The following is a 22690-nucleotide window of genomic DNA, read 5'->3' as shown; positions in this document are numbered from 1 at the left end:
AAAGCTTCATGATTTCAAATAAGGTAATGGTTTCTTAGCTATAAAACCAAAAGTACAAACAAAAGAACACACGCTAAGTTAGATATCCAAATTTAAAACATTTGTGCTTCAAAGGAAACCATCAGGAAAAAAGCCAATCCACAGAATGAGAAAATGTTCTTATAAGTTATCTACCTGAAAATGGGCTTATATAAAAGAAGAATTCAAACTCTTACAACTCAATAATAAACAGAGAAAAATAACCCAATTTTGGAGTACTGGCAGATTGGGGCATGAGGATTAGATATTCAAGGCTAGCCTGGGAAACTTAGCAACTTAGCGAGACTCTTTGGTTAACAAGTGTTAAAGAGGAACTGAAGAAACTGGAATCTTCATATACTGTTGATGGAAATGTAAATGGTACAGCTGCTTTGGAAAGCAGTCTAGCAGTACCTCCAAAGGTAATGGAGAGTTGCTATATCCTATCACTATCCATAGACCCCCCAAAATGAAAACACATATTTACACCAAAATGTCTACCTCAATGCTTATAGTAACCTTATTTATTATAGCCAAAAGCCAATTATGCCACATCTAAATAATGAAACATTATTCATCAATAAAAAGGAATGAAGTACTCAGACATGCTGTAGCATGGATGAAACATTATGCCACGTTAAAGGGGGAAAGCACAAAAGACTACATAGTGTATGATTCTAAAATAGGCAAATCTATGAAGATAAAAAGTAATCGTTGCCTGGGACTATAATGGAAAAGGAAAATGAAGGCAGGGGGAAGAACTGGAAAAGAGTGACTGCTAAAGTACACAGTGAGTGAGGAAAATATTCTAAAATTGATTGTGGTTGCATAACTCTGTGAATATATTAAAAGTCATTAAATTTTGTGTTTTAAATAGGTGAGTTTATATGGCACATTAATTATATCTTTATAAAGCTGTTGCCAAAAGAAAAAAAGGAAGCAGAAAGCGATGTGCTTAGATGATTCATTACTAGTAATAAAAGCATAGTGACAGACCATGAGAGAGAGAGAGGCAGAGAAATGTTTGTAATGGTGAAATGAGAGGTTAAAACTATCAAGGGGCTAGGAGTGTAGCTCAGTTGTAGAGCATATGTTCAGTATGTGCCAGGCCCTGGGTTCCCGGCACCAAAGGGGGAAAAAACTGTTCAAATGAGATAAAGCCTATGGATTTCAAATACTCATTGGCTTCTCCATCCTTCGTGCTCCCTTCTTTTCAGACCTGGTCAGGGCGCCCTATTCTGAAAAGGACTTCATCACCACTGCTCAAATGTCAGGAGCCAGAGTCACTAGGGCTCTCCTGCCCAAAAGCACCATGGTCTGGCCAGATCAGAGCCATGAAGTGCCAAAGGAAGAGGAAGGCTGGATAGTTACCAGCCCATTCTCTATAGTGGAAGTAAAAAGAATAGGAAACTCATGAATTGTGTGATTCATAAATTGCAAAGATCATGTGTGCTTGAACTAAAATAGTTTAAAATTAGGGGAGGGAAATGTGAAAACAATGCAAGAAAAAATACTAGTTCACTGGAATATCATGTAACATTTCATTAACTTAATCCTTGTGTGGCAAAATACTTGAATCCAGGTCTTCGTCAAAATAAAGTATGTCCACCCTATCTCTAGTTCCCATTAAGCTTCATTAAGTGTCATTAAGTTAGATCATTAAGTGTCAGTTCAGCCTCTCTTTCCCCCTGCCTCACCTATTCTACTCTAGGTTTTAAAGTTGGCCATTTAGATACCTTGGAATTTGCAAGAGCCTTTGAATATTAGAAGAGCACACGCTTCACTGAGGGCAAACTTTGATTCTCTTTTCTATTGCCAAATTCCTGAAATCTAGTGTAGCACTTACATCATCACCATCATCATCAACATCATCATCATCATCATCATCATCATCATCATCACTATCTGGCTAACACAGAATATTCATTGTGTGTCAGGGTCTCACAGCAATATCTAAAGAATATTTATTATGTTACAGGTGGCTGAAATAACTAATTCTACTTCTAGGAATTAATTCTATAGAAATAATTGTGAATGTACACAAATATTTAACAATAGTAATATATATGCTTTTACTTTTCTAAACACTTTATTTATTAATCCTCTTAACAACCCAGCAAGACTAGTACTATTATTAGCCCCCTTTTATGCTATACAAAAGCAAGATCAGGCAGGTTAATTAACTTGCTCAGAGTCACACAATCAATAAGAACCCCAGGGCAAGATTTGAAACTAGAGTCTATCCTGTGACCACTACATTATACTGCAACAAAGATAACCACCGAGGGTGTTTTTATGTGAGGAATTAGGAAAACCGAGACATCCAACAAGGAACTGTTGTTTTAAGATACACCAAAAGTAAATATCATTTATCCATTTAATATAGAACAGTGAAATAGAAAAATGTGTTCAACATAGTACTAAGAGACAAAATTAGATGTAGACATATATTTAAGAAAAGGATATTCTCCAAAGTATTACCAATAGTAGTAAAATTATAGATTACTTCTTGCTTGTCAGTATTTTCTAAATGTTCTTCAGTAAATATATTCATTTTACAAAAAAAAATAAAATTGAAAGAGAACTCCATATCGAAATTTGAACTAAAAATTTCCCAAATATATACATACATTATGGTCTATTTAACAAAACAAAAAGAAAGAAGAGATTACTCACTTAAATTTAAGCAAAGGGCTTTGTCTGGTATTTAGACCAGTGTTTTCTAAAGCAAGTTGCACAAAACATTCAGTCTACACCTAACAACTAAAGAGGGTTCTGTAATGAAATATGTGTGGAGAAATACTTAAGTTTACTGCAGTACTTCTCAGAATGTTTAACATTCTATATACACTATGGATATCAGAGAGGGTGCAGTATATAGCATTTTTCAAACACATTTGAAGCAGCAGGACTATTAGAGTAGGTTAAATCCAAGCCAGTGCTTTGGGAGGAAGACACAAAAGCCTAGTAACTTGTAGCAGAAGCAATGAGGACTTAGGATACATTTTTAAAAAGACATTTAAGAAAATGAAAAGACACTAATAAGAGAAAGTGGGGATAGGGAGTATTCTGTATACATGTCTATTCCCTAAGCTCTGCCTTTCAATGCTCATTGGAATTGGCTGCACCATGCAAAATAAGACCCAGTGAGAGAACTAGATTTTGAAATCAGACAAAGGACACAAGTCATACTCAAAGAATCTAAACAGGGAACTCCAATAGCGTCTAGGGAACACAACACAAATTATTTTGAGGCACGGGAACCATGCCCATAGGCACAAACATCAGCCCTGGCTGATGACTAAGATAGTTATGGACAGAGCTTCAAGGAAATCTGGGTGAAAGCCTAATAAAAATTGAGCAGCAGAGTATTAGGAAAATTTAATTTACCTTTATTTTTAGTGCCAAAGACTGGGCCATGCACAAAGGAGAAATGCAGAAGCAGAGAATCAGATGGAACCTTTATTTAAAAGTAGTTCAATCTCTCAGTCAAAAAACACTTCTTGGGCCATGTTCTATGCCTTAAAGGCTTCTCCCTACCCCCACAATCCATCAGGTCTTTAACTTTTACTTGTCCTTAAAAATTCAGTTCAAGCATCACCCTCTTTAAGAAGTATTCTCCAAAGTTTATCCAACATACTTGCACAGAAACAAGCTATCATTCATTCTCACTACCTGTCAGACACCTGATACATTTCTCCTTCAAACACCTATTTGCACTATAGAAAGATTATTTTCTATTTTTAACTTTTATTTTTAGTACATGTTTGCAGTACATAATGATTACAATCATTGCCAGGAGCTGGTAGATATACATAATACATCTTAGTTCTTTTTTTTTTGTCTCCTTCCCCTTCCCTGCCTCCCGTCTCCCTCCATCTCTCAGTTCCCTTAAAAGATCTATCTCTCTGTTTCCTATTACCTATTTTTTATTTTGCTATATAGAAAAATTATTGATCTACTTACATTTCTGACTTTGTGCATCCCACCCACTCCTCCCAAGGCCTAGCTAGTGCTTGTAGATCTCACTGGTGAATGAGTCAAAGCACTTATGAAGTGCCAGGTGCTAGAGATCAAAATCATTCAGACATTATCCCTTCTCAGAGGGAGTTCGTGAGCTACAGAGGAAAAAGGAGGTAAACAAGTAGCCTTCACAACAGGATGAAGAATATAGTAAATACGTAATAGTGTGGGCAAGGGAAGTTTCTGTGCTTTCTGGTAAGGAAGAGATTATGAGCACAAGCTTTACACAGAAAAACATGTTCGTGCCCCGAACCTGTCTTGCAACAAGCTTATCACACGTCCACACTGGTCTTACAAATAACCTGCATACCCTCACCATTCAGTTAGGACTAGAGGAGTACATGCGCATTTTATTTCTTTCTTTACAGAGGTAAACTGCATTTAAGAAGCTAGGTATTCTTCTATTCAAGTAGCTATTTTGCCAAGCTAAACTTAGCCCAAAGGATAAGAGAGGGAGGCCAAAAGATAATCTATGACATCCACCATCTTTCATCTGCAATTGTGTATAGGTCCTGCAATCATTCCATTTTTTTTTCTATTTTTTCTAGTTTTCAAGCTTCTGGTTTAGTTGGAAATCAAGTTTATGAACAGACTGGCTGTAACCACAAAGGAATTTTCCCCTGTGATTAATCACTAAAATGATAGGTGTTAAATAAATACAAAGGAAAGAGAGATTTCCAGCAAAGCTATTTTGCCTCAGAATTTGAAAGGGAAAGACAGGCGACTGAGTGGGTGGGGAAGAGTCAGAATTTACTAGGTGGTGGTGCTCTGCCTTCTGTTCTCTGTCCCCAGTGAGGCTCGTTCTGCAAGTTCCTTCCAACAAGGCACAGGAAAGACAGGAAATGTACCTTCGCAGTTCATTCATGACCTTGAAGGCCTTTCCCATGTGGGCAGGGTTGACGGTGATTGTCCTCTGGTTCTTCTCGTCATCTCCAGCCTGTATCAGAGGCTGGGAGCTTGGCTTGATACTGTGAACAGGAAGGAAAAGGGAGAGGAAAGAAAGATCACACATTGGTATACCCAGTCATGTAGCTGTCACAGGTCCCTCTGCAGACCCACCCGCCAGGGGCATCTCTGTTAGCCCGATTTCCTGACCTACCAGGCAAGGAAGTACCCCATGCAGGTATTGCTGCAGGATCTTCCAATGCAAAGTGCATTCTTCTAACAGAAGCTAGGCTGTAACTCAGCTTGGCCATCAAGTACTATGTGACCTTGTAGGAGGTCCTTATGCTGCATCTCTACCATCACCACCAAAACTGAGGGAGACTATGTACCCTATTACACACTACACAAGGATGTCTGTTCAGTTGACATTTAATGGAGGATACTATGTGCCAGCCACTGTATCTAAATTTAAAGGAAATAACAATAAACAAAGCACAGTCTCCGCCCTCACAAAGCTTAGAGTTTAGCAGAGGAGAAAGTCAAGTAAACATTCAAACATCATGTCTTAAGTATTTTGATCTACAGAAGAACAGAGAATAGGAAACTATCACAGTGACACCAGGTTGAAGGAAAACTTCCTAGGAAGGGTAGAAAATAGCCAGATGGAAAACGAAAGATGGAAAGGCAGAGGAAACAGTATGTGCCAAGAAAAAAAGAGGACAAAAAGCAAAGTGTGTTCAAAGTACTGACAGTTCAAACTATAAGAGAGCTCAGGAGGAGACTGTCCTGGGGGAGTCTGGATCTTTTTCTGAAACAATGAGAAGAAATCAAAGACTCTGAAACAGAGAAGCAGGACAGGAAGCAGATGAACAAATTCATGCTTTAGAAAGATCATATTGTCTATGGTATGCAGAACAGTGGAACAAGAATGAAAGTTTCTAAAAAATCACAATCCCAATGAAAGACAAAGGATTGTAATTGTTGTGGGAAGAAAGGTTGTCTGTGTGGACTAAGTCAGCAGGTGATAACAAGCAAGAGTCGTCCATAGTCTCAACACCCTCTCTAATGAAATCAAGAGAAAAAACACTCGTATTTGTGTGGGATGCCAGACAGTGCCCAACTACTCCTGAACATGCCTTCTGGGGGTGTAGAGATAGAAAAGAGGAAATGAAAGAATAAGCAAGAAAAGGATATTCTTCCCACACTGGTGAAACCATTTCTTAGCTCCAAGCTAAAGTTTGGAACCATGGAGTTACCACCATTTGGACAAAGCTAAACTTTGTTTTGCTAGTAGGAATAGAACCTCCTCCACTTTTGTAGATTTGGGGACCCACTGTTTACTCCAACTCGGGGACACTGAAAGTTGTCTCTTCTGACTTTGCCTAATGGGCCTCTGTCCATGCTTACCACCTACCCCTACAAAGTAGGTAGAGAAAGGGCCTGCTATGGCTGACAGAATGTTTCAGAGGCCCAAGAGTCTCTATAGATCTCTTACTGAAATTCATATCTATTCTAACATTCAAATATAAACATCATGGCAGACCATAGCTTGTATCACTCTAACAGACTCCTGTTTTGGCTTTCTTGCCTACTTTCAAATGTAATGCAAATTAAGTCATGGACATCTGAACATTAGGACTGTTTGGATTCAAAGAAAGTAACTGAGTGGAGAAGATAAATATCAAGAGATATACAAAGGGAGATGATTGGAGTTCCTTGTTTAAAAAGAAAATCTCAAGCCATAAAATGTGATGAGAGAGCAGAAGTACCCAGCAAAGATGAAAACGTCATGTAATAAATTCCACTAGTTATTGCTCTTCCTTATTCCAAAACCAGAAAGCTAATAATCTCTACTTTCTACTTCAAAACCAGAAAGATAATTTTTATTTTCTACTGAAAGTTTAATATTTTTGCTTTTGATATTTAAACTCATTTTACCTGATAATAATTTCTATGTCATGAGGTGAAAGAGAGATATAATTTTTCTCATAAGTTTAATTTATTGATACTTCTTATTTTTCCCCACTCATCTGTCCTGCCACCTTAGGTCATAAATTAAAGTTCCAAACATACAGGGATCTATTTTTGGACACTTTGACCTTTTCCACTGGTTTGTCCATCTCTACATGAGCACTACATTATTTCTGTGGCTTCAAAATAAGATCTGACCATGGCAGGGAGTATCACAGTCCCCAGCTTGAAACTATACAACAAAGCTACTGTGATAAAAACAGCATGGTACTGGCAAAAGAACAGACCTGAGGATCAGTGGAATAGATTAGAAGATGCAGAAGCAACTCCAGACATACTCAGCCACTTCATCTTTGCAAAGGAGCCAACTACCCTCATTGAAGGAAAGATAGCCTATTTAATAAATAGTGTTGGAAAAACTGGATTTCATTCTCCTGAAGATTAAAACTAGACCCATACCTATCACCATGCACTAAACTAAGATCGAAGTGAATTAAAGATCTAAATATTAAAACAGAAACACTAGGGCCGGGGATTTAGCTCAGTGGTTTCACTGCCTGCTGCACAAGCACAAGGACCCAAGTTCAATCCCCAGTACTAAAAAATAAATAAACAAAATAAAACAGAAACACTAAACTTGCTGGAAGATAAGTTAGGTAGAACTCTTGAAGACATTGGCATAGGAAAAGACTTTATGAACAAAACCTCAGCAGCATGGGAAAAAACCTCAGTGGCACAAAGAATCAACAACTGGAATCTCATCTTATTAAAAAGCTTCTGCACTGCAAGAGAAACCACCAACAGAGCTAACAGATAACCTACAATGTGGGAAAAAAAATTTAGCAGCTGTACCTCAGAAAAGGACTACTATCTAGAATATATACAAAACTGAAAAAAATCAGACCCCCCCCAAATTCAAAGACCCAATTCAAAAATGGGAATCTGAAATGAACAGACATTTCTCAGACAAAGAAGTAAAAGCAGCAAATAAATATACGAAAAAATGTTCAACATCACTGGTCATTCGAGAGATGCAGATGAAAACAACACTGAGATTCCACCTCACCCCAGAAAGAATGGCTGCTATCAAGAAATCAACCAATTACAAATGCTGGTGGGGGTATGGGGAGAAGGAACCCTTCTCTATTGCTGGTGGGAGTGCAGACTGGTGCAACCACTGTGGAAATCAGTATGGAGATACCTCAAAGAACTAGGGCTAGAGGTCCCATTTGACCCAGCTATTCCCCTGCTGGGTATCTTCCCAAAAGAATTAAAAGAATCATACCACAGCGATATATGTCCACCCATGTTTATAGCAGCACAGTTTATAACAGCTAAAGCTTGGAAGCAGCCCAAGTGCCCATCAACTGGAAATTGGATAAAGAAGATGTGGGTTTTTTTATAAAATAGAGTACTACTCAGACATAAAGAATGAGAAACTAGAGTCATAGCTAAATGGATGCATATCGAGGCCATACTCTTAAGTGAAATAAATAGGACACACATGTGTAAATACTGAATAGTTTCTCTAGTGTGAGAAACTGAAAGTATAAATAAGGGTTAAAATGATTAAAATGAATAACTGATAATTTGAAATAGGAAAAAAGGTCCAAAGAGGCAGGGGTGAAGGGAGGGGCAGGGGAAAGGAAAACAGGGAAAAGAAAAATTATGAGAAAAGAAAAAAAATGGAAACAAAGTCTATGTAAATTGGGAAGGGTGGAGTGGCTGAAGGGCGCACAGGTAATGGGGAAAAAATAAGAATCAAGATACATCATGTACAGGTACAAACACCCAATGATAAATGTAAACATATTGTATACCTAAAATGTACCAATAAAAGAACTTAAGAATAAAAAATTAAAAAAATAAGGTCTGACATCTGATCACACAATTTCCCAGTCCATTAATATTCCTGAGAAGTATCTTGATGATTTCATTTTCTTCACTCTTTCATGTAAATTTCAGTTATCAGCTTGTCAGGTGACACAAAAAAACCTGATAGGATTTTGATAGAAACTACATTGAACTTATAGATCAATTTGGATAGAACCAACATCTTTCTGATATCATGCCTTCCTATTCATGAACATGGGCTCTCTCTCCATTCATTTAGGGCCTCTTTAATGTCATTCAAATTTTTCTATTTTTCCATATAACCACATTACAATTATTTGATTAGATTTGTTTTAAGTATGCTACAGTTTTGTTATTTTATAATCGAAACTGAATCTTTTAAAGTATATTTTATGATTGGTATAGTTTATAAAATGCAATTAATTTCTGGAAGTTGATCCTGTAATCAGCCACTTTACCAAATGATCCTATTATTTTTATTTGCCCATAGAGTCAATCAGGTGTTCTATGTAGACATCAAATTACCTGCATATAATGCCAAAGTAAGCACTGTATCACTGAGATATATTCCAGCTGAAAAGCCAGAGATTTTTCTCTTTTCCTCTATTTTTTGAAAGAAATTTTTTAGTGGCTAAGATGGTTATCTAATCAAACAAATATCAAACTGAAAGGGTGATAGTGAATATTCTTACCATATTCCTAACCTTACAAATGTCTCCGATGTTTCTTCATTGTATATGTTTGTTGTAGAATTTTTGTTATAGATTAGGTTTATCAAGTTAAAAAAATCCCTTCTATTTTTATTCAGAGCTCTTTATTCATAAAGTTATACTGAATTTTATCAAATAGTTTCATATATTTAATGAGATAATGTGTAGTTGTTTTTCTTTAATGGTTTAATGTGGTGAATAACAACTTTTCTAATACTAAATCATACTTACATTCCTGAAATAAATCTGGAAACTATAAAATACTGTACAAATATTCATTATAAATATTGTCTTCAAACTGTGGAGAGATGTGAAAGCCAGGATGAGAAAATATAATTTGGTACAGACCAAGGAACCATTGAAGGTTTTTGAGAGAAAACCAACAAGATTAAAGTTTAGAAAAAGCCAGAGGACAGATATTATTAGCTCTACTTCACAAACATGGAACAGGTGTGGACCAGATAGGGTCACAGTGGAAATGTCGATAATAATCCAGTGTGGCTGATGAATAGGAAATCTCATTCTTCCTGTTGCATTGCTTTTTGCACTTTTTAGTCTTCCAGGGTGGCCCAATGATAATATACATCTCTGTTAATACAATGTTGTATTTACCAAAAAGTCTCAAACAAATATTGCCTATTATCAGTGGATTAAAATCCAACAAAATGTAATTCAAACTAAAGCCTCTCTGAAAGAGGAAGTGACTTGCTGATGACCCCAGGCCTAGCTAGGAAAGGTACATCATTTTCCACAATCCATCCACAGCACTTTTACCTTAACAAAGGTAAGAGGGCAGGCTTGACATCAGAAAGGACCCAAGGCTACTTTTTTCCCTTGCTCTTAACTCTGTGAAAACACAGGAAGTCTGAAGGGGATTCTGGGCCCCTGGTTTCTGAAAGGTGCAAGTTTCTTGACAACTCATTAACTTGTCAGAGAGCAGGACACTAAAGAAAGAATCTGAGGTTCTAAGAAGTTAAGAATCTCAAATAAGATCAAATAAGAAAAAGCAGGGGTGGGATGTGAGCTCAAATGTCCTCAAGTCTTTTCCACCACAGCCTACCCCTTTCAACAATATCCTATGTGCACATACGTAAGTCCACACATACAGCCTAGAATCACATGCCCTGGCACAGAGTTATTAGGTTCTGCCATTTCCTGCCCTAAAACTTTCCCCTTCCCCTCATACCAGATCTTAATTACTTAGTCCCAAAATGTTTACACATTCCCCCCAGTAAGGTTCAGTACCCAGCGTTCTGGAGCCCAAATAAGGCTTGTAGAGCCCCTCTCCCTACCTGTGAAACACAATCTACACTGAATTATATTCCCACTATCCTATCCAAGCTCTTTGGGAAGATTCAGCTGCAAGATATTTTTGGTGAAAAACATTTATTAGTAAATAAGCTTACTTCAAGCACAAAATCACTGATGTCCTCAAAAGTAAAATCTGGTTCTGGCCCCCATTAAAATCACACCAAGCTTCAACAGTCTCCATCTAGCCCAACTGAGCTGATTCAGTCTTTAGGGTTTTATGATCCGGCAAGAGATTTGCAGCCTTTCAGATCTCATCATAATTAATTTATATGTTAATTTATGTGCTCCTTCCACCAGACCTGAAGCTCTGGGTGCTAAACAACAAGAGAGCAATTGTCTCACTCCAGTGTCCAGAGTTCCAGCAACATTCAAGTTGAACCACAGTTAAGATTCAAGTGGGTGGGCTGGGGATTTAGCTCAGTGGTTCCACCACCTGCCTCGCAAGCATAAGGTCCTGAGTTCGATCTCTGGTACCAGAAAAAAAAAAAGATTCAGTGTTTAGATTATGATGTAGGAATCATTTACTGCCGGGGATTCATCATGACACCAGTATTGGTTCAAGTGTGTTTACTAGTAAAAGGGTAATGTGTGAAATTAAGTTATTACGCCTAATACTTAGTGGTTTGACAAAGTTGTGTAGTTTGATATATTCGGATTTGCTGTAGCTTGGGTGAAAAATGGCTTAGATGACCATTTCTGTATATTTCTACAAGAAAAAGGGGTTTTTCCTAGCCCATATTTTCTCACTGCGTCTATGATAGGTTACATATTTGAATCTTTTTTTTTTTTGGTACTGGGGATCGAAATCAGGACCTTATGCTTGTGAGGCAGGCAGCGGAACCACTGAGCTAAATCCCTGGTCCAACACTGTACCATTTTTTAAAGAACAGTTCAGCTTTTCCCCCTCTAGGAAACCCTCTGAATGCTTCAGTCCTAAGTAATCTCCTCCTTCTCCAAACTCCTACAGCATTTCTGGCCTATAATTCAACTGGCACATAGAATACTGCCCTGTATTTGACTACTTTTTCATGGTACAAATCTACCCCCATCTCACTCACATGATATTGAGACATGGAGAGGAAAGATCATATCTCTGAGGACTTTTTGAATGGCCTAGCCTGACCAGCATAGAGCCATAACCACAGTCTGTCCTCATTACATCATTGTCATCAATAAGTTCTGTCCTAAAACAATTCCTTTGCCCCTACAAGTGTTAGATAGTAGAGCAGTATGGGATAGATATTCTGACCCAACCACTGCCAATGATTATAGACAATGAAAGCAGAACTGACTTTCAGAGTTAAACTATAAGTAAATACACATAAGATGTTAATTATAAAAGTTATAAGTAAAAATATATAATCTCTCTTATTATACTACACAATCTCTCTATCCTCTGAATTCCACATCCACATATCCAATGTCTTATTTGACTCTCCTACTTAGATTTTGCACAGATAATGTATGCATGTCCAAAATCAGTGTTTCTAACCCTCCTTCAAGCCAATTCTGTCTGCAAGCTCTATCTCAGAGGCACAACCATCTACCAACTTTACCTATCCAAGCCAGAAATGGGGGTTATCCTTGATATCTTCTCTCTCACACACAATTACACTCCTCACATACAGCCATAAGTTCTCTCAATAAAGTGTTTTTTTTGACATCTCTACACCCATTCCTCATGTCACTACTATCACAACCTCATTCCAGGCCAGCATGATCTCTTGTCTGAATTATTCCATTATCTTCTTCCTGGAGTGGCCTTTCCAGAATGCCAGTGAGGTCAAGCGTCTCCCTAGTTCCTCATTGCATTCCCAGTGAATTTCAGCGATCTAGACTGGGCCTTCAGAATCTCATCATTGCCCTGAAGACTTCTCAGCAATATATGCTATGAGTTATACCTAGGGTGTGCCCAAAAGATCTCATGTGTTCAGAAACAGGGCTTTTGGAAGGTGACTGGATCATGGGAACACTGTCCTCATTGGTAGATTAATCCTCGAATAAGTTCAGAGCTAAATGTGCTGTTAGGATTGGGCCCTGGTTGGAGGTGAGTTACTGAGGGTGTGACCTAGAATGGTCTACCCCCTCCCTGCTTCTTCCCTTCCCTCTGTGATTCATGGGCACCATGTTATGAGCAGGTTTCCTCCACAGCAGACGCTTTCACCATGCCGTTTCTGCCTTGGAGGAACCTGACTATGGACTGACTTCTCTAAAAACTGTGAGTCAAATAAACCTCTTCTTTAATTTGAGAATGTCAGATATTGTGTCTCAATGATGAGAATGTGACTAAGACATCATGGTATTAAAATATTTATAGTGTTTATAGTTGCCTAAATACACTAGGCTCTTCTGCTTAGTGAAGTTTGTTTGCCTAGAAAACATTGTTCCGTATGTGTGATACTGGAATTTGAACCCAGGGCCTTCACACTGAGTGACATCCTTAGCCATTTTTATTTTTAATTTTGAGGCAGAGTTGCACTAAATTACAAAGTTGCCCAAGTTAGGCTTGAATTTTCAATCCTCTTGCCTCAGCCTCCCTCAGTGCTGGGATTACAAGCATGAACTACCACACCTGACATCTAGAAGCCCCATTTTCTATCCACACTTTTTCCTCCCAGTGCTGCAAGCCTCTTTCTGGAAGGCTTCCTTACCCTCCTCCGCCACTAGTAATGAGTTTCTCCTCTTCTGTGCTGCCACAGTATTCTCCACTTCCCTCTGAAATGTAATCAGCTCTTTCTGATCTATCTCCCCAACACAGTGTGTGCTGGTAAATATTTAACAGTTGGTGGAAGGGAACCCTGATATGTAACCTTTGCCAATTTCCATGGTGTAATTACTCCCACCATAGCAGATTTCAAACTATCGTACCAACATGATGTCACTAAGCATGGGATTTGAGAAGACAGGCGTGCTGCTGCTATATAAATGTATTTCCTCTATAAGATACAATAAACATAATCTCAAAGGCCCAGACAATCTTAAAAGAAATAGGAAGTGATGATTTCTGGAGTATTACATTTGTTTCTAATTTATTTAAGTTAATAATTTAATTTTTAATAATGGCTGTATTTAATAACTGATGCTGAAAATTTAACAAGCAGCTTTTGCAACTTTGACTCCATAAGACGTTCAGTTCCAAGAGAACCAGGATGATGCATGCTTAGCCTCCAGCACAGGTGCTCACTATTAACTACTGAGTAAAGTAATGCATGGATAAATAGATGAGGTATAAGTACAGACTACTGCATCTTTCCTTGCTTTCCCTAATTAGAATAATGAAAGCTTTGTCTCCTTCAGTTCCAAAACTGACTCCAAGCCCTGTGCTCTTAATAACAATGTCCACTAACTTCAGATAATGTCTATAACCCATCAGGATAAGTGGAGCACAACCCCTTATATCATAAGTTATAATCACATTTCTAAAACCCCAATTCATGACTGCTTTCCCCAAAACCAAAGGAAAAAACTCTGAAGTGGGTTGTGTAAAAACGTAAGTGAAACACTTAAGCAGACAGAAGACGAGAAAAGACTAAAAGAAACACTACCCTTGTTATGTGGCATTTTGGAAGCCAAGCTTATATTTGGTTTGAATAGAACTAAGCTCTCCCATTTGTGGCTTTGATAGAGGCCACAGTGTATTTTCACAAGTTAAAAAGCAAACTCCAGGAAGTTATGTTGAGAATCTAAAAATCCTCATAAAAAGCTACAGATTTCTATCCTGACAGCCACTGAACTAATTTAACAGGTGATAAAAACCCTAAGGACAAAGCATGTTCAAGCTATTTTTTACATAGTTTATTAATGGTGTATTCAATTTAACCTAGTTTTGGGGGATTTCCAGAAATTAAAAAAAAAAAAATAGGTCAGGTCTACAATGGCAAATTTCATCAGATAAAGCGCTGGCTTTAGATAGCTTACACAAAATTTTCTTGTCTGGATCTATCTTAACAATCTAAAACTTAGCAAGGAAAATCCTAAAAAGCCAAATCTGGGTTTTAGGAAATAAAGAGGTTTCTTTCACTGGCTTTGTTTTTGCAGTTGAAAGTCTTATTTTGCCAAAAAGCATTTCCAACAGGGAAAATTTTGGTTTCAATTATCATAGCTGAAATGCATGCACATCTGCTTCAGGAAACAGTGATGCCCAAAAGTTTCTATTCATGATGTTTAGGGATGGAGGAAGGATTAGGTGATTTGCCAGTGGGAATAGAAAAGGTGCTAGGCTGCACAACACTTGTCCTTCCTTGGGTCTTCCCAGCATATTATCCAGCATTGCAGAACTTAGCATTTAGGAAGTATTGACTTTCTACGTCATGTCTTCTCAGACTATACTATCAATCTGTTGTTCTGAATCAATGATAGGTAAGTGCTTTCTGCTCAGAAGCCTCCTGAGGCCAAGGGGCAGGTTCTCCTTTGAAACAACCAGCCAGGAAGAGCTATCCTATGAGGACAGGTCACATAAATTCCAAGCAGAGTTAAATACATGGTGCCCCTCTAAAATAGCAGCATCCCTATGCTGCTGATGGGGAAAATAACCATGATTTGAAGAAATATTAACTCCTCCTTTCATGATGCTTCCTCCAAAAGTTATGGTTCTCTGAAACTTTTGCAGATCTGCCAGTATGGGCCTAGAAATGTATTTGTGACAAGATGCATGTGTCATAAAATCATAAAATTTACAATTTTGATTATTTCAAGTATAAATGACATTAAGCACATTTGTATTTGTTGTACAATCATTACCACTATCCATTTCCAGAACTTTTTCATCTTTCCAAACTGAAACTCCATACACTAATATTAAACACTATCCATTCCTTCTTCCCTCTAACCCTTGGCAACCACTTTACTTTCTGTCTCTATGAATTTTGACTAATTATGTAAGTGGGAAATTCATTTTAATCCACTCACAAGGCTGATTTCCAGAATTGAAATAAAATACTAATAGCAAGGCCATTTTCAGTGTCTATCCGTTCTCCACACAACTGCACAGACTCAATCACTGTACATAGTAGCTAAGAGCCAGAGATCCTTTTTCTTTGCAAAATCACTTTCCTGAGACCAATCAAGCCACAATGATTCTCTCCTGGAGGGAGTTGGGGAAGATTACCATCAGAAGGTCCAGCGTAGAGCTGGAGAGCTCTGGATGCAGCAAGATTGAGTACACATTCACAGGTTCTTCTTAATATCTTGGCCTAAACAAAGGTGTATCCAGTTTGTGGTTCCAAACCACTAAGGCATCTAGATTAAGCAGATCTTGTTGAAACCCAAAAAGAAGGAGGAAATGTCAAGGCCTATTAGGTATCTTGTTTTAAGGAAATAGTTTAGATAAGCCAGATGATAGCCTGATAAAGCTTTCCCTAGTTTTCTCATGGGAATGGTCACTTATAACCGTATTGTCTCTTGAATGACAAATGTAGGAAAACTCTAAAATATGCCTTGGTTAGTATGCCAGCAGCAACTCACAGGATACAACATGGTAATAGATAGTCACCAATGACACTAGCAAGTACTAGAAAAATTTCCTAGGTGCTTTATACATTTCACTACTAGGTCTGTTACTCCAAAGCCTATACTTCTAATTAATAGTCTTTCAGGGTAGAAGTTATTTTCATACGCTCGTGGCAAAGAAAGAAAATTATTCATTAGAAATTTCTTGGCTGAAAATTTTTAATGCTTAAAAACAACCTCAGGGGCTAGGGATTTAGCTCAGTGGTTCCACCACCTGTCTCATAAGCGCAAGGACCCGAGTTCGATCCCAGGCACCAAAAAAAAAAAAAAAAAAAAAACAACCCCAGTTAAGCTTTGGCAGGTTAAATATGAAACAAGCACCAGATTCAAGATCCCTCTGGTCCCTGGAGGTTTGACATGTGATCCCAGGCTAGTGATTTGGCTTCTCTGGTCCTCAACTTCCTGGAAACTTGTAAAACAAGGTTACTTTCCTCTGTTCTTCCCCTACCTCAAAGCATTTCATGAGGTCAGTCATCCATGCTGACATAAGGCTCCTTTCCAAGCATGAACCCATTGGCCAAAGGTTTCTCTCATCTCTCACCAATTTTCTTTTTTGTTAACAGAGTTTCCCATGAAAGTTATCATTAACAGGCAAATAACTGCCCAGCACCTGCTATTTGTAAATATTCAGGTACAAGGCACCATACTAGCCCTAGAGGACCTGTCTCCAAAATTGGACACTTGCAAGATATATGAAAGAAAAGCACAAAAAGATCTGGTAGACCTATATAGTATCCAACTCTGAGATACAAACTAGAGATATTAAGAAGATCAGTGGAGACGAGAAAAGCTGAGGTTTCCAAAACAAAGTTGAATTTTAAAAACATACATATATAGCTTCTGCAAAAGAGGAAGAGAAAAGCATCCACTCAAACATAATGTGGGAGCTAAGGATATGAAGGAGATGAAGTAATGTACAGAATAAGTGGTGATGAAAGAGACCAACAGAGCTCTTGGTGAGCCTGAGTAAGCAGTGGGAATGGAGATAGGAGCCAGATCTCAGAGGACTTGAGTGGCTGGCATATAAGCTTCACTTGGAGTAGGATCAAAAGGTAGTGAGCTGGATGACCTGGTGAACATTAGAAGTAAACAGTTTTGATTTCTTATCTACTCTCTGCCTCCAGTAGAAGAAAAGCAAAAGAATGGTGCAACCAGGTGTTCAAAAGACACACATGTCAGCTGTTTGAGCTGAGAGCACCAGAGTTCTTCTGAAAAACAACAGAGCTTTGGGGGTCAAGGGGTCATTACATTTCTGAACACAGAACTGGAAACATAGTACCCAAAAGGGCTCCATTAGCTGTTAGAGGTCTCCCAGCAAGCTTTCAGCCCCAATATTCCATGGATCAAACAAACAGCCTTGGTACACCTCCATTGCATCATCCTTGCCCTCCACTGGCTACTGAGAAAAGGAGAGTACACTGTCTACCTCTGCTCCAAGGCCTTTAGACGTTATACTGCCCAGGAGGCCACATGAAGCTTCAGTTACAAAGAATTCCCAGAAAGGAGCTGCACAGGCAGCACACTCTGTAAAGTCCCAGACTCTTCCTGTGGGTGTGATACGAAGAAGCACAGTCCCCAGGGCCTCTTCCAACAGTAAAACAGATGACATCCAACAATCATGCCGGTTCTAATAAGGTTTATATCGTTAATGACATCAGTCTGACCCATTAAGATGCAGGAGTCAAGACAACCAATAGAAAGCAAAGTGTTTACCAATGTTTTCTCTGGACAGTGGTGACTGAGTTGAGATGGTTCTCATTTAACCAGCCACTTACTGTCAAGCTTCCCCTAGGTGGTACACTGCCCTGGCCTGACCCCTCCCTGCAGTCTTCCCTCCTCAAGGAAAATTTTAAGTTTAGTCTCTATAAGCACAGACCCACAGAATGAAGAGCCTGGCGCTTGGGAGACTTCTAGTCCACAGATACAGGAATGACCCACCGCAGTACTGCACTGAGCACCTTCGCAATGGAAAGGTCATCATCTCAGATCATTTAAACATTTTAATGCATGTGACTACCAGAAAATAAACCCAGATTAGTTCCCACTAAACACAAGTACTTAAAAATCGCTCCTGCTGATTCTAATTTCTTAAGAAATCCCTGATGGAAGAAGTAAGAGTTCCTTCAGAGCACAAATCTTGTAGTATCACTCATAAACTTTTCAATAGAGATGAAACTCAGTTCAGTGGAAGTGTCATCTGACTTTGTTTCTCTCCCTCAACCCTGAACATGTGTGTATGGGGGCACGCACACACACTCCTGCACATGCACATACACACATTTTTAGAAAAGCCATCAGCCCAGCACGCCTCCTGAAGATTTGGGCAGTTCAGTATTAAAAAATGCAAGTGCTCTATGCCAGGCAAGCACTGCTATGACATCAATAACCCCCAACCAAACAAAAAAAATACACCTGGGGGAAAGAAGCCAGGAAAGAGAAACACCTCCTTAAAACAGCCTAAGGAAGGCAATCCTGAGTGAGCCTGTGCTGAAACTATTCCCCAACACCAGCCAGGAAGTCCCTTCTTTCGGTGTGCTCTACTACCCAACAAACCCAGACCTTCCTTTGTGGAAACCAGATCTCTGGAGCTTTGAGTCCTGGAAGAGTTGGGTTTGGAAAGGGGCTTCCCTGCTCTGACTGTTGCCCTTCGGGATCGGTTAGTGGCCAGGCTTTCCAATACTCCCCAATAAATGCAAATACAAAAGCTAGTAGCTGCACCACAAGCACACATTTTCTTACACGCGCGCGCGCGCACAAACACACACACACCGACATACACTTACACATACATACCTTTCACCCTCCATTGTGTGAGGCCCAGTAAGGGTGATAGCCGCTGAACTGTGCATGCACCCGCGAATCCTAGCTCTGATCTGGGTTCTCCTAGCAGCCTAGCAGGAGATCTGATCAGCAACTGTGATTCAGCATGGCTGCGACTGAAGCCTCCTCCCTCTCGATCCTCTTTCCTCTGACTTACTCCCGGCAGCTTCTACCGCAGAAGCAGCAGCAGTAGAAAATGTCTTACCCAGAGCTCCCTGCAGCCCTTTCAGCTGCTAAAAGCAGCAATCCACTTGCTCCCCCTCCCCCGCAGGCTCCTGCTCCTCCGTCTCCTAGGAACAGCGGCAGCTTCAGTGCCCCAAGTATGGTGCCACCTTTCCAGCTGCCTATGCATCTGCCCAGACATTCCAAGCCAGGGCAACTAGCCCACCCCAGGGGCTCCTGCCTCCTATGCCTAGACTGCAAAGAATCAGGCCAGTTCCTCATCAGCCTGAGAAATACTTGCCCCCTCCCCCACCCCTCCCTACAGGCTGAGTCTGTCATCCTGGCCAGATTGCTGGAATAAGGAGGCCCCTCTGTGGCCTGCAGTGGAGTTTATCCACCAGGGAAAATTCATTTGTGGGTCACAACTCATATTTCAGTTTCTCCTCCCAAAATCTATAGTTGCTCTAAGAGTCTGAAAGTCGGAAAGAAGTTAGGGGGAAAGAGCCTAAAAGAACAGAGAAGAACAGAAAGAAATTAAAAAGAATATAAAAAAGTAGGAAATTAGAAAAATAGGTGAAATTGTTACAAATCCTATTTTACCTTACCTATTTTACCTATTTTACCAGTACAGGCCAAAGATGATTGCAGCAAAGCCATCACAATGAATACTGCATATACTTATGCCATACTGAAAGATCACCAATCTCATAGCACAACCCTAAAACATCTTCCTAAATTCTGTTTTAAAGCTGGGGCTCTAACTAGTAAGTCTCTCTGAATCCTCACCTTCTGCTAAATCTCTCCTATCCTATAATTTCCAGCTGCTAAGAATACCTTCTCCAATCTCAATCCTGGAATCTTTCTAGAAGGGCAGTCAAATACCAGGTTTCATAAAATTTCCCCTACTCACACCTACAACTAGTCACCTCCAACCAAGTATAGTCACTACAAAATGTCTTGTTCTAACTGTTCATCTCACACCTAATAGACTTGTCTTGGGTAATTCGTTGCTAATGTCTTCCAAACTAAAGTATAATTTTGTGAAAGGCAGGGAGCCAGTTTGTGTTTCTAGTCAGAGCCTAAGAGGCATAAAGGTAATGGGACAATTAATTACAAAAGAAGAAGCTTGATGTCTCAGAATAATTAGATATGAGCATCTCTATTCTAAGACATCTCAATGCTGTACAGGGTGTGGCTTTTCAGGATCCACCCTAGCTGATGCTGGTTGAGCAGCCTTTACTTAGCTAGTTTCCTCCCCACCCTGGCCCCTGTGCTCTGTTTCCGATTCACAGGATGAGTTCAGACCAGATAATCTCTAGGGTCCCTTTCTGCTCTAAAATCTCAGCCTTCTGGGAGGTGTAGGCAGTTGGATCACAAATTCTAACACAGGCAACTTAGCAACTCAGTAAGACCCTGTCTCAAAAGTAAAAATTAATTAATTAATTAATTAATTTTAAAAGGATTCAGGAACTGGGGATATAGCTCAGGGCAAATGTCCTTGTTTCAATCCGCAGTACCACAATTTAAAAAACACATACACTTAATTCTAAAAAGGTTCTAAATATCCCATTTTTTTCCTCAGCATAACCTGTGTGAGTTTTAAAGAAGTATTTGCCTGATTCTAATGTTTTGTGGGGAGCCTGAGAAAGGATAAAATGATGTTTGTGAAAGTAGGAGAGCCACTATTATTGTTATTATAATTTTGACCCATTAAATTTCTTCACTGTTACAAAGCACTGAAAACATATAGTGGAGGGAAGAGCACTGAGGTAACAGAAATGAAAAGTAAATCTTTATGAATTTTACACAACCTCCTGAATTCAAACTGGCTAGGGTGTTTTTCTCAAATATTCCCTTCCCTGACACCTGACTTCACTCTCTCTCAAATGAGAAGAGGCCTGGGTAATTTTATTTACACCTCACAGCCCTGTATCTTCACTTTTTCCAGCCACAACAATGGTCTTCACAGTTTTCTCCCCTCTCTGTCCCTTCTTCCTCTAATCAGTTTTGTGGCTCTGTTCCAGATATTTCCTCTGAGGTCAATCAAAGGGACCAGAGACGATGAACATCACAAATAAGGAAACTGAATCCCAGAATCTGTGCCAGCGTGCAGTTATCCACCAGGAAGACAATTGGGTGATTCATAAGAGGGACATAAGCATGAGATGACCCATCCATTGTATACACCTTCATTCATGTCTTTACCATACAGGAAAGGGGGAAATGCCATATCTCACCAGAAAAAGAAAGAAGTTCAAAAGAGGAAATACTTAAGATTGAGCATATTAAAATTTCAAAATACAATTATTGGAGCCAACATTAAAAAATTCTACAGAATTTCCTTTCCAACCTTCTTTTTTCATACTAAACTGATGTCACTACAATGGTCAAAATTTTATCGCTACCACCTGCCACCCTATTTACCACTACCCATGAGAGAGAACAGAAAACACTCATAAAAACCCATGGGGAGGGGCATCTAGCAGGGAAAAAAAACCCAGAGGCAGAGCTGAGCAAGAGTTAAAAATCTCTGGCCTCCTGGCTCACATCTTCTTTGGTTTTGGAGCTATATTTTACATTTTCTATCTTATCCAAATGTTCTCTGGGCCAGAGCCTGAACCCATTTGCTATAGGCTAATTTTTCTAACTGGATTTGAGATTAAACAGAGTTGCTGTTAGACATTTCTCAGACAAAAAAGTAAAAGCAACAAATAAATATATAAAAAAATGTTCAGCATCACTGGTCATTCAAGAGATGCAGATGAAAACAACACTGAGATTCCACCTCAACCCATAAAGAATGGCTGCTATCAAGAAATCAACCGATAACAAATGGTGGCAGGGCTGTGGGGAGAAAGGAACCCTTCTCCATTGTTGGTGGGAGTGCAGACTGGTACAGTCTGTGGAAATCAGTATGGAGATACTTCAGACAACTAGAATTAGAGGTCCCATTGGACCCAGCTATTCCCCTGCTGGGTATCTTCCCCAAAGAATTAAAAGAATCATACCACAGCAATATATGCACACCCATGTTTATAGCAGCACAGTTTGTAATAGCTAAAGCTTGGAAACAGCCCAGTTGATCATCAACTGGAAACTGGATAAAGAAGATGTGGGGTTTTTTTATAAAATGGAGTACTACTCAGCCAGAAAGAATGAGAAACTAGAGACATATATAGCTAAATGGATGCATATTGAGGCCATCCTCTTAAGTGAAATAAATAGGACACACATGTGTAAATACCGAATAGTTTCTCTGGTGTGAAAAACTAAAAGTGTAAATAAGGATAAAAATGTATAATAGATAATGTGGAATAAGAAAAGGTCTAAAGGAGTAGGGGAAGTGGGAGGGGTAGGGGAAAAGAAAAAATACAAGAAAAGCAAAAAATGGAAACAAAGTCTTTGTAAATAGGGAAGGGTGGAGGGGG

At 39.2% G+C, this 22690-nt stretch overlaps 1 protein-coding gene across 3 annotated transcripts in view; it reads right to left on the bottom strand.

Moving 5' to 3' along the window:
- Klhl3 (kelch like family member 3) overlaps nucleotides 1-19569 on the bottom strand; it is a 116061-nt gene extending 96492 nt beyond the window's left edge. For 2 of the 3 annotated variants that reach the window (XM_004836195.4, XM_013077954.3), the window contains exons 1-2: nucleotides 19074-19483; nucleotides 4890-5009 (exon numbers count right to left, since the gene is read on the bottom strand). In XM_004836195.4, the coding sequence (XP_004836252.2) occupies nucleotides 4890-5009; nucleotides 19074-19129 (176 nt within the window). In that variant the 5' untranslated portion in view covers nucleotides 19130-19483. Of the gene's footprint in view, nucleotides 1-4889; nucleotides 5010-19073 lie in introns of all 3 variants that reach the window. The other variant, XM_004836194.3, reaches the window with a different exon arrangement.
- Nucleotides 19570-22690: the final 3121 nt, after the last annotated feature.

This window comes from Heterocephalus glaber, unplaced genomic scaffold (assembly GCF_053883595.1).
Source record: "Heterocephalus glaber isolate CG9 unplaced genomic scaffold, H.glaber_assembly_v1.0 deba00001606, whole genome shotgun sequence".
In the NCBI taxonomy this organism is placed as follows: domain Eukaryota; kingdom Metazoa; phylum Chordata; class Mammalia; order Rodentia; family Bathyergidae; genus Heterocephalus; species Heterocephalus glaber.
This window is presented reverse-complemented; position numbering and strand designations above follow the sequence as displayed.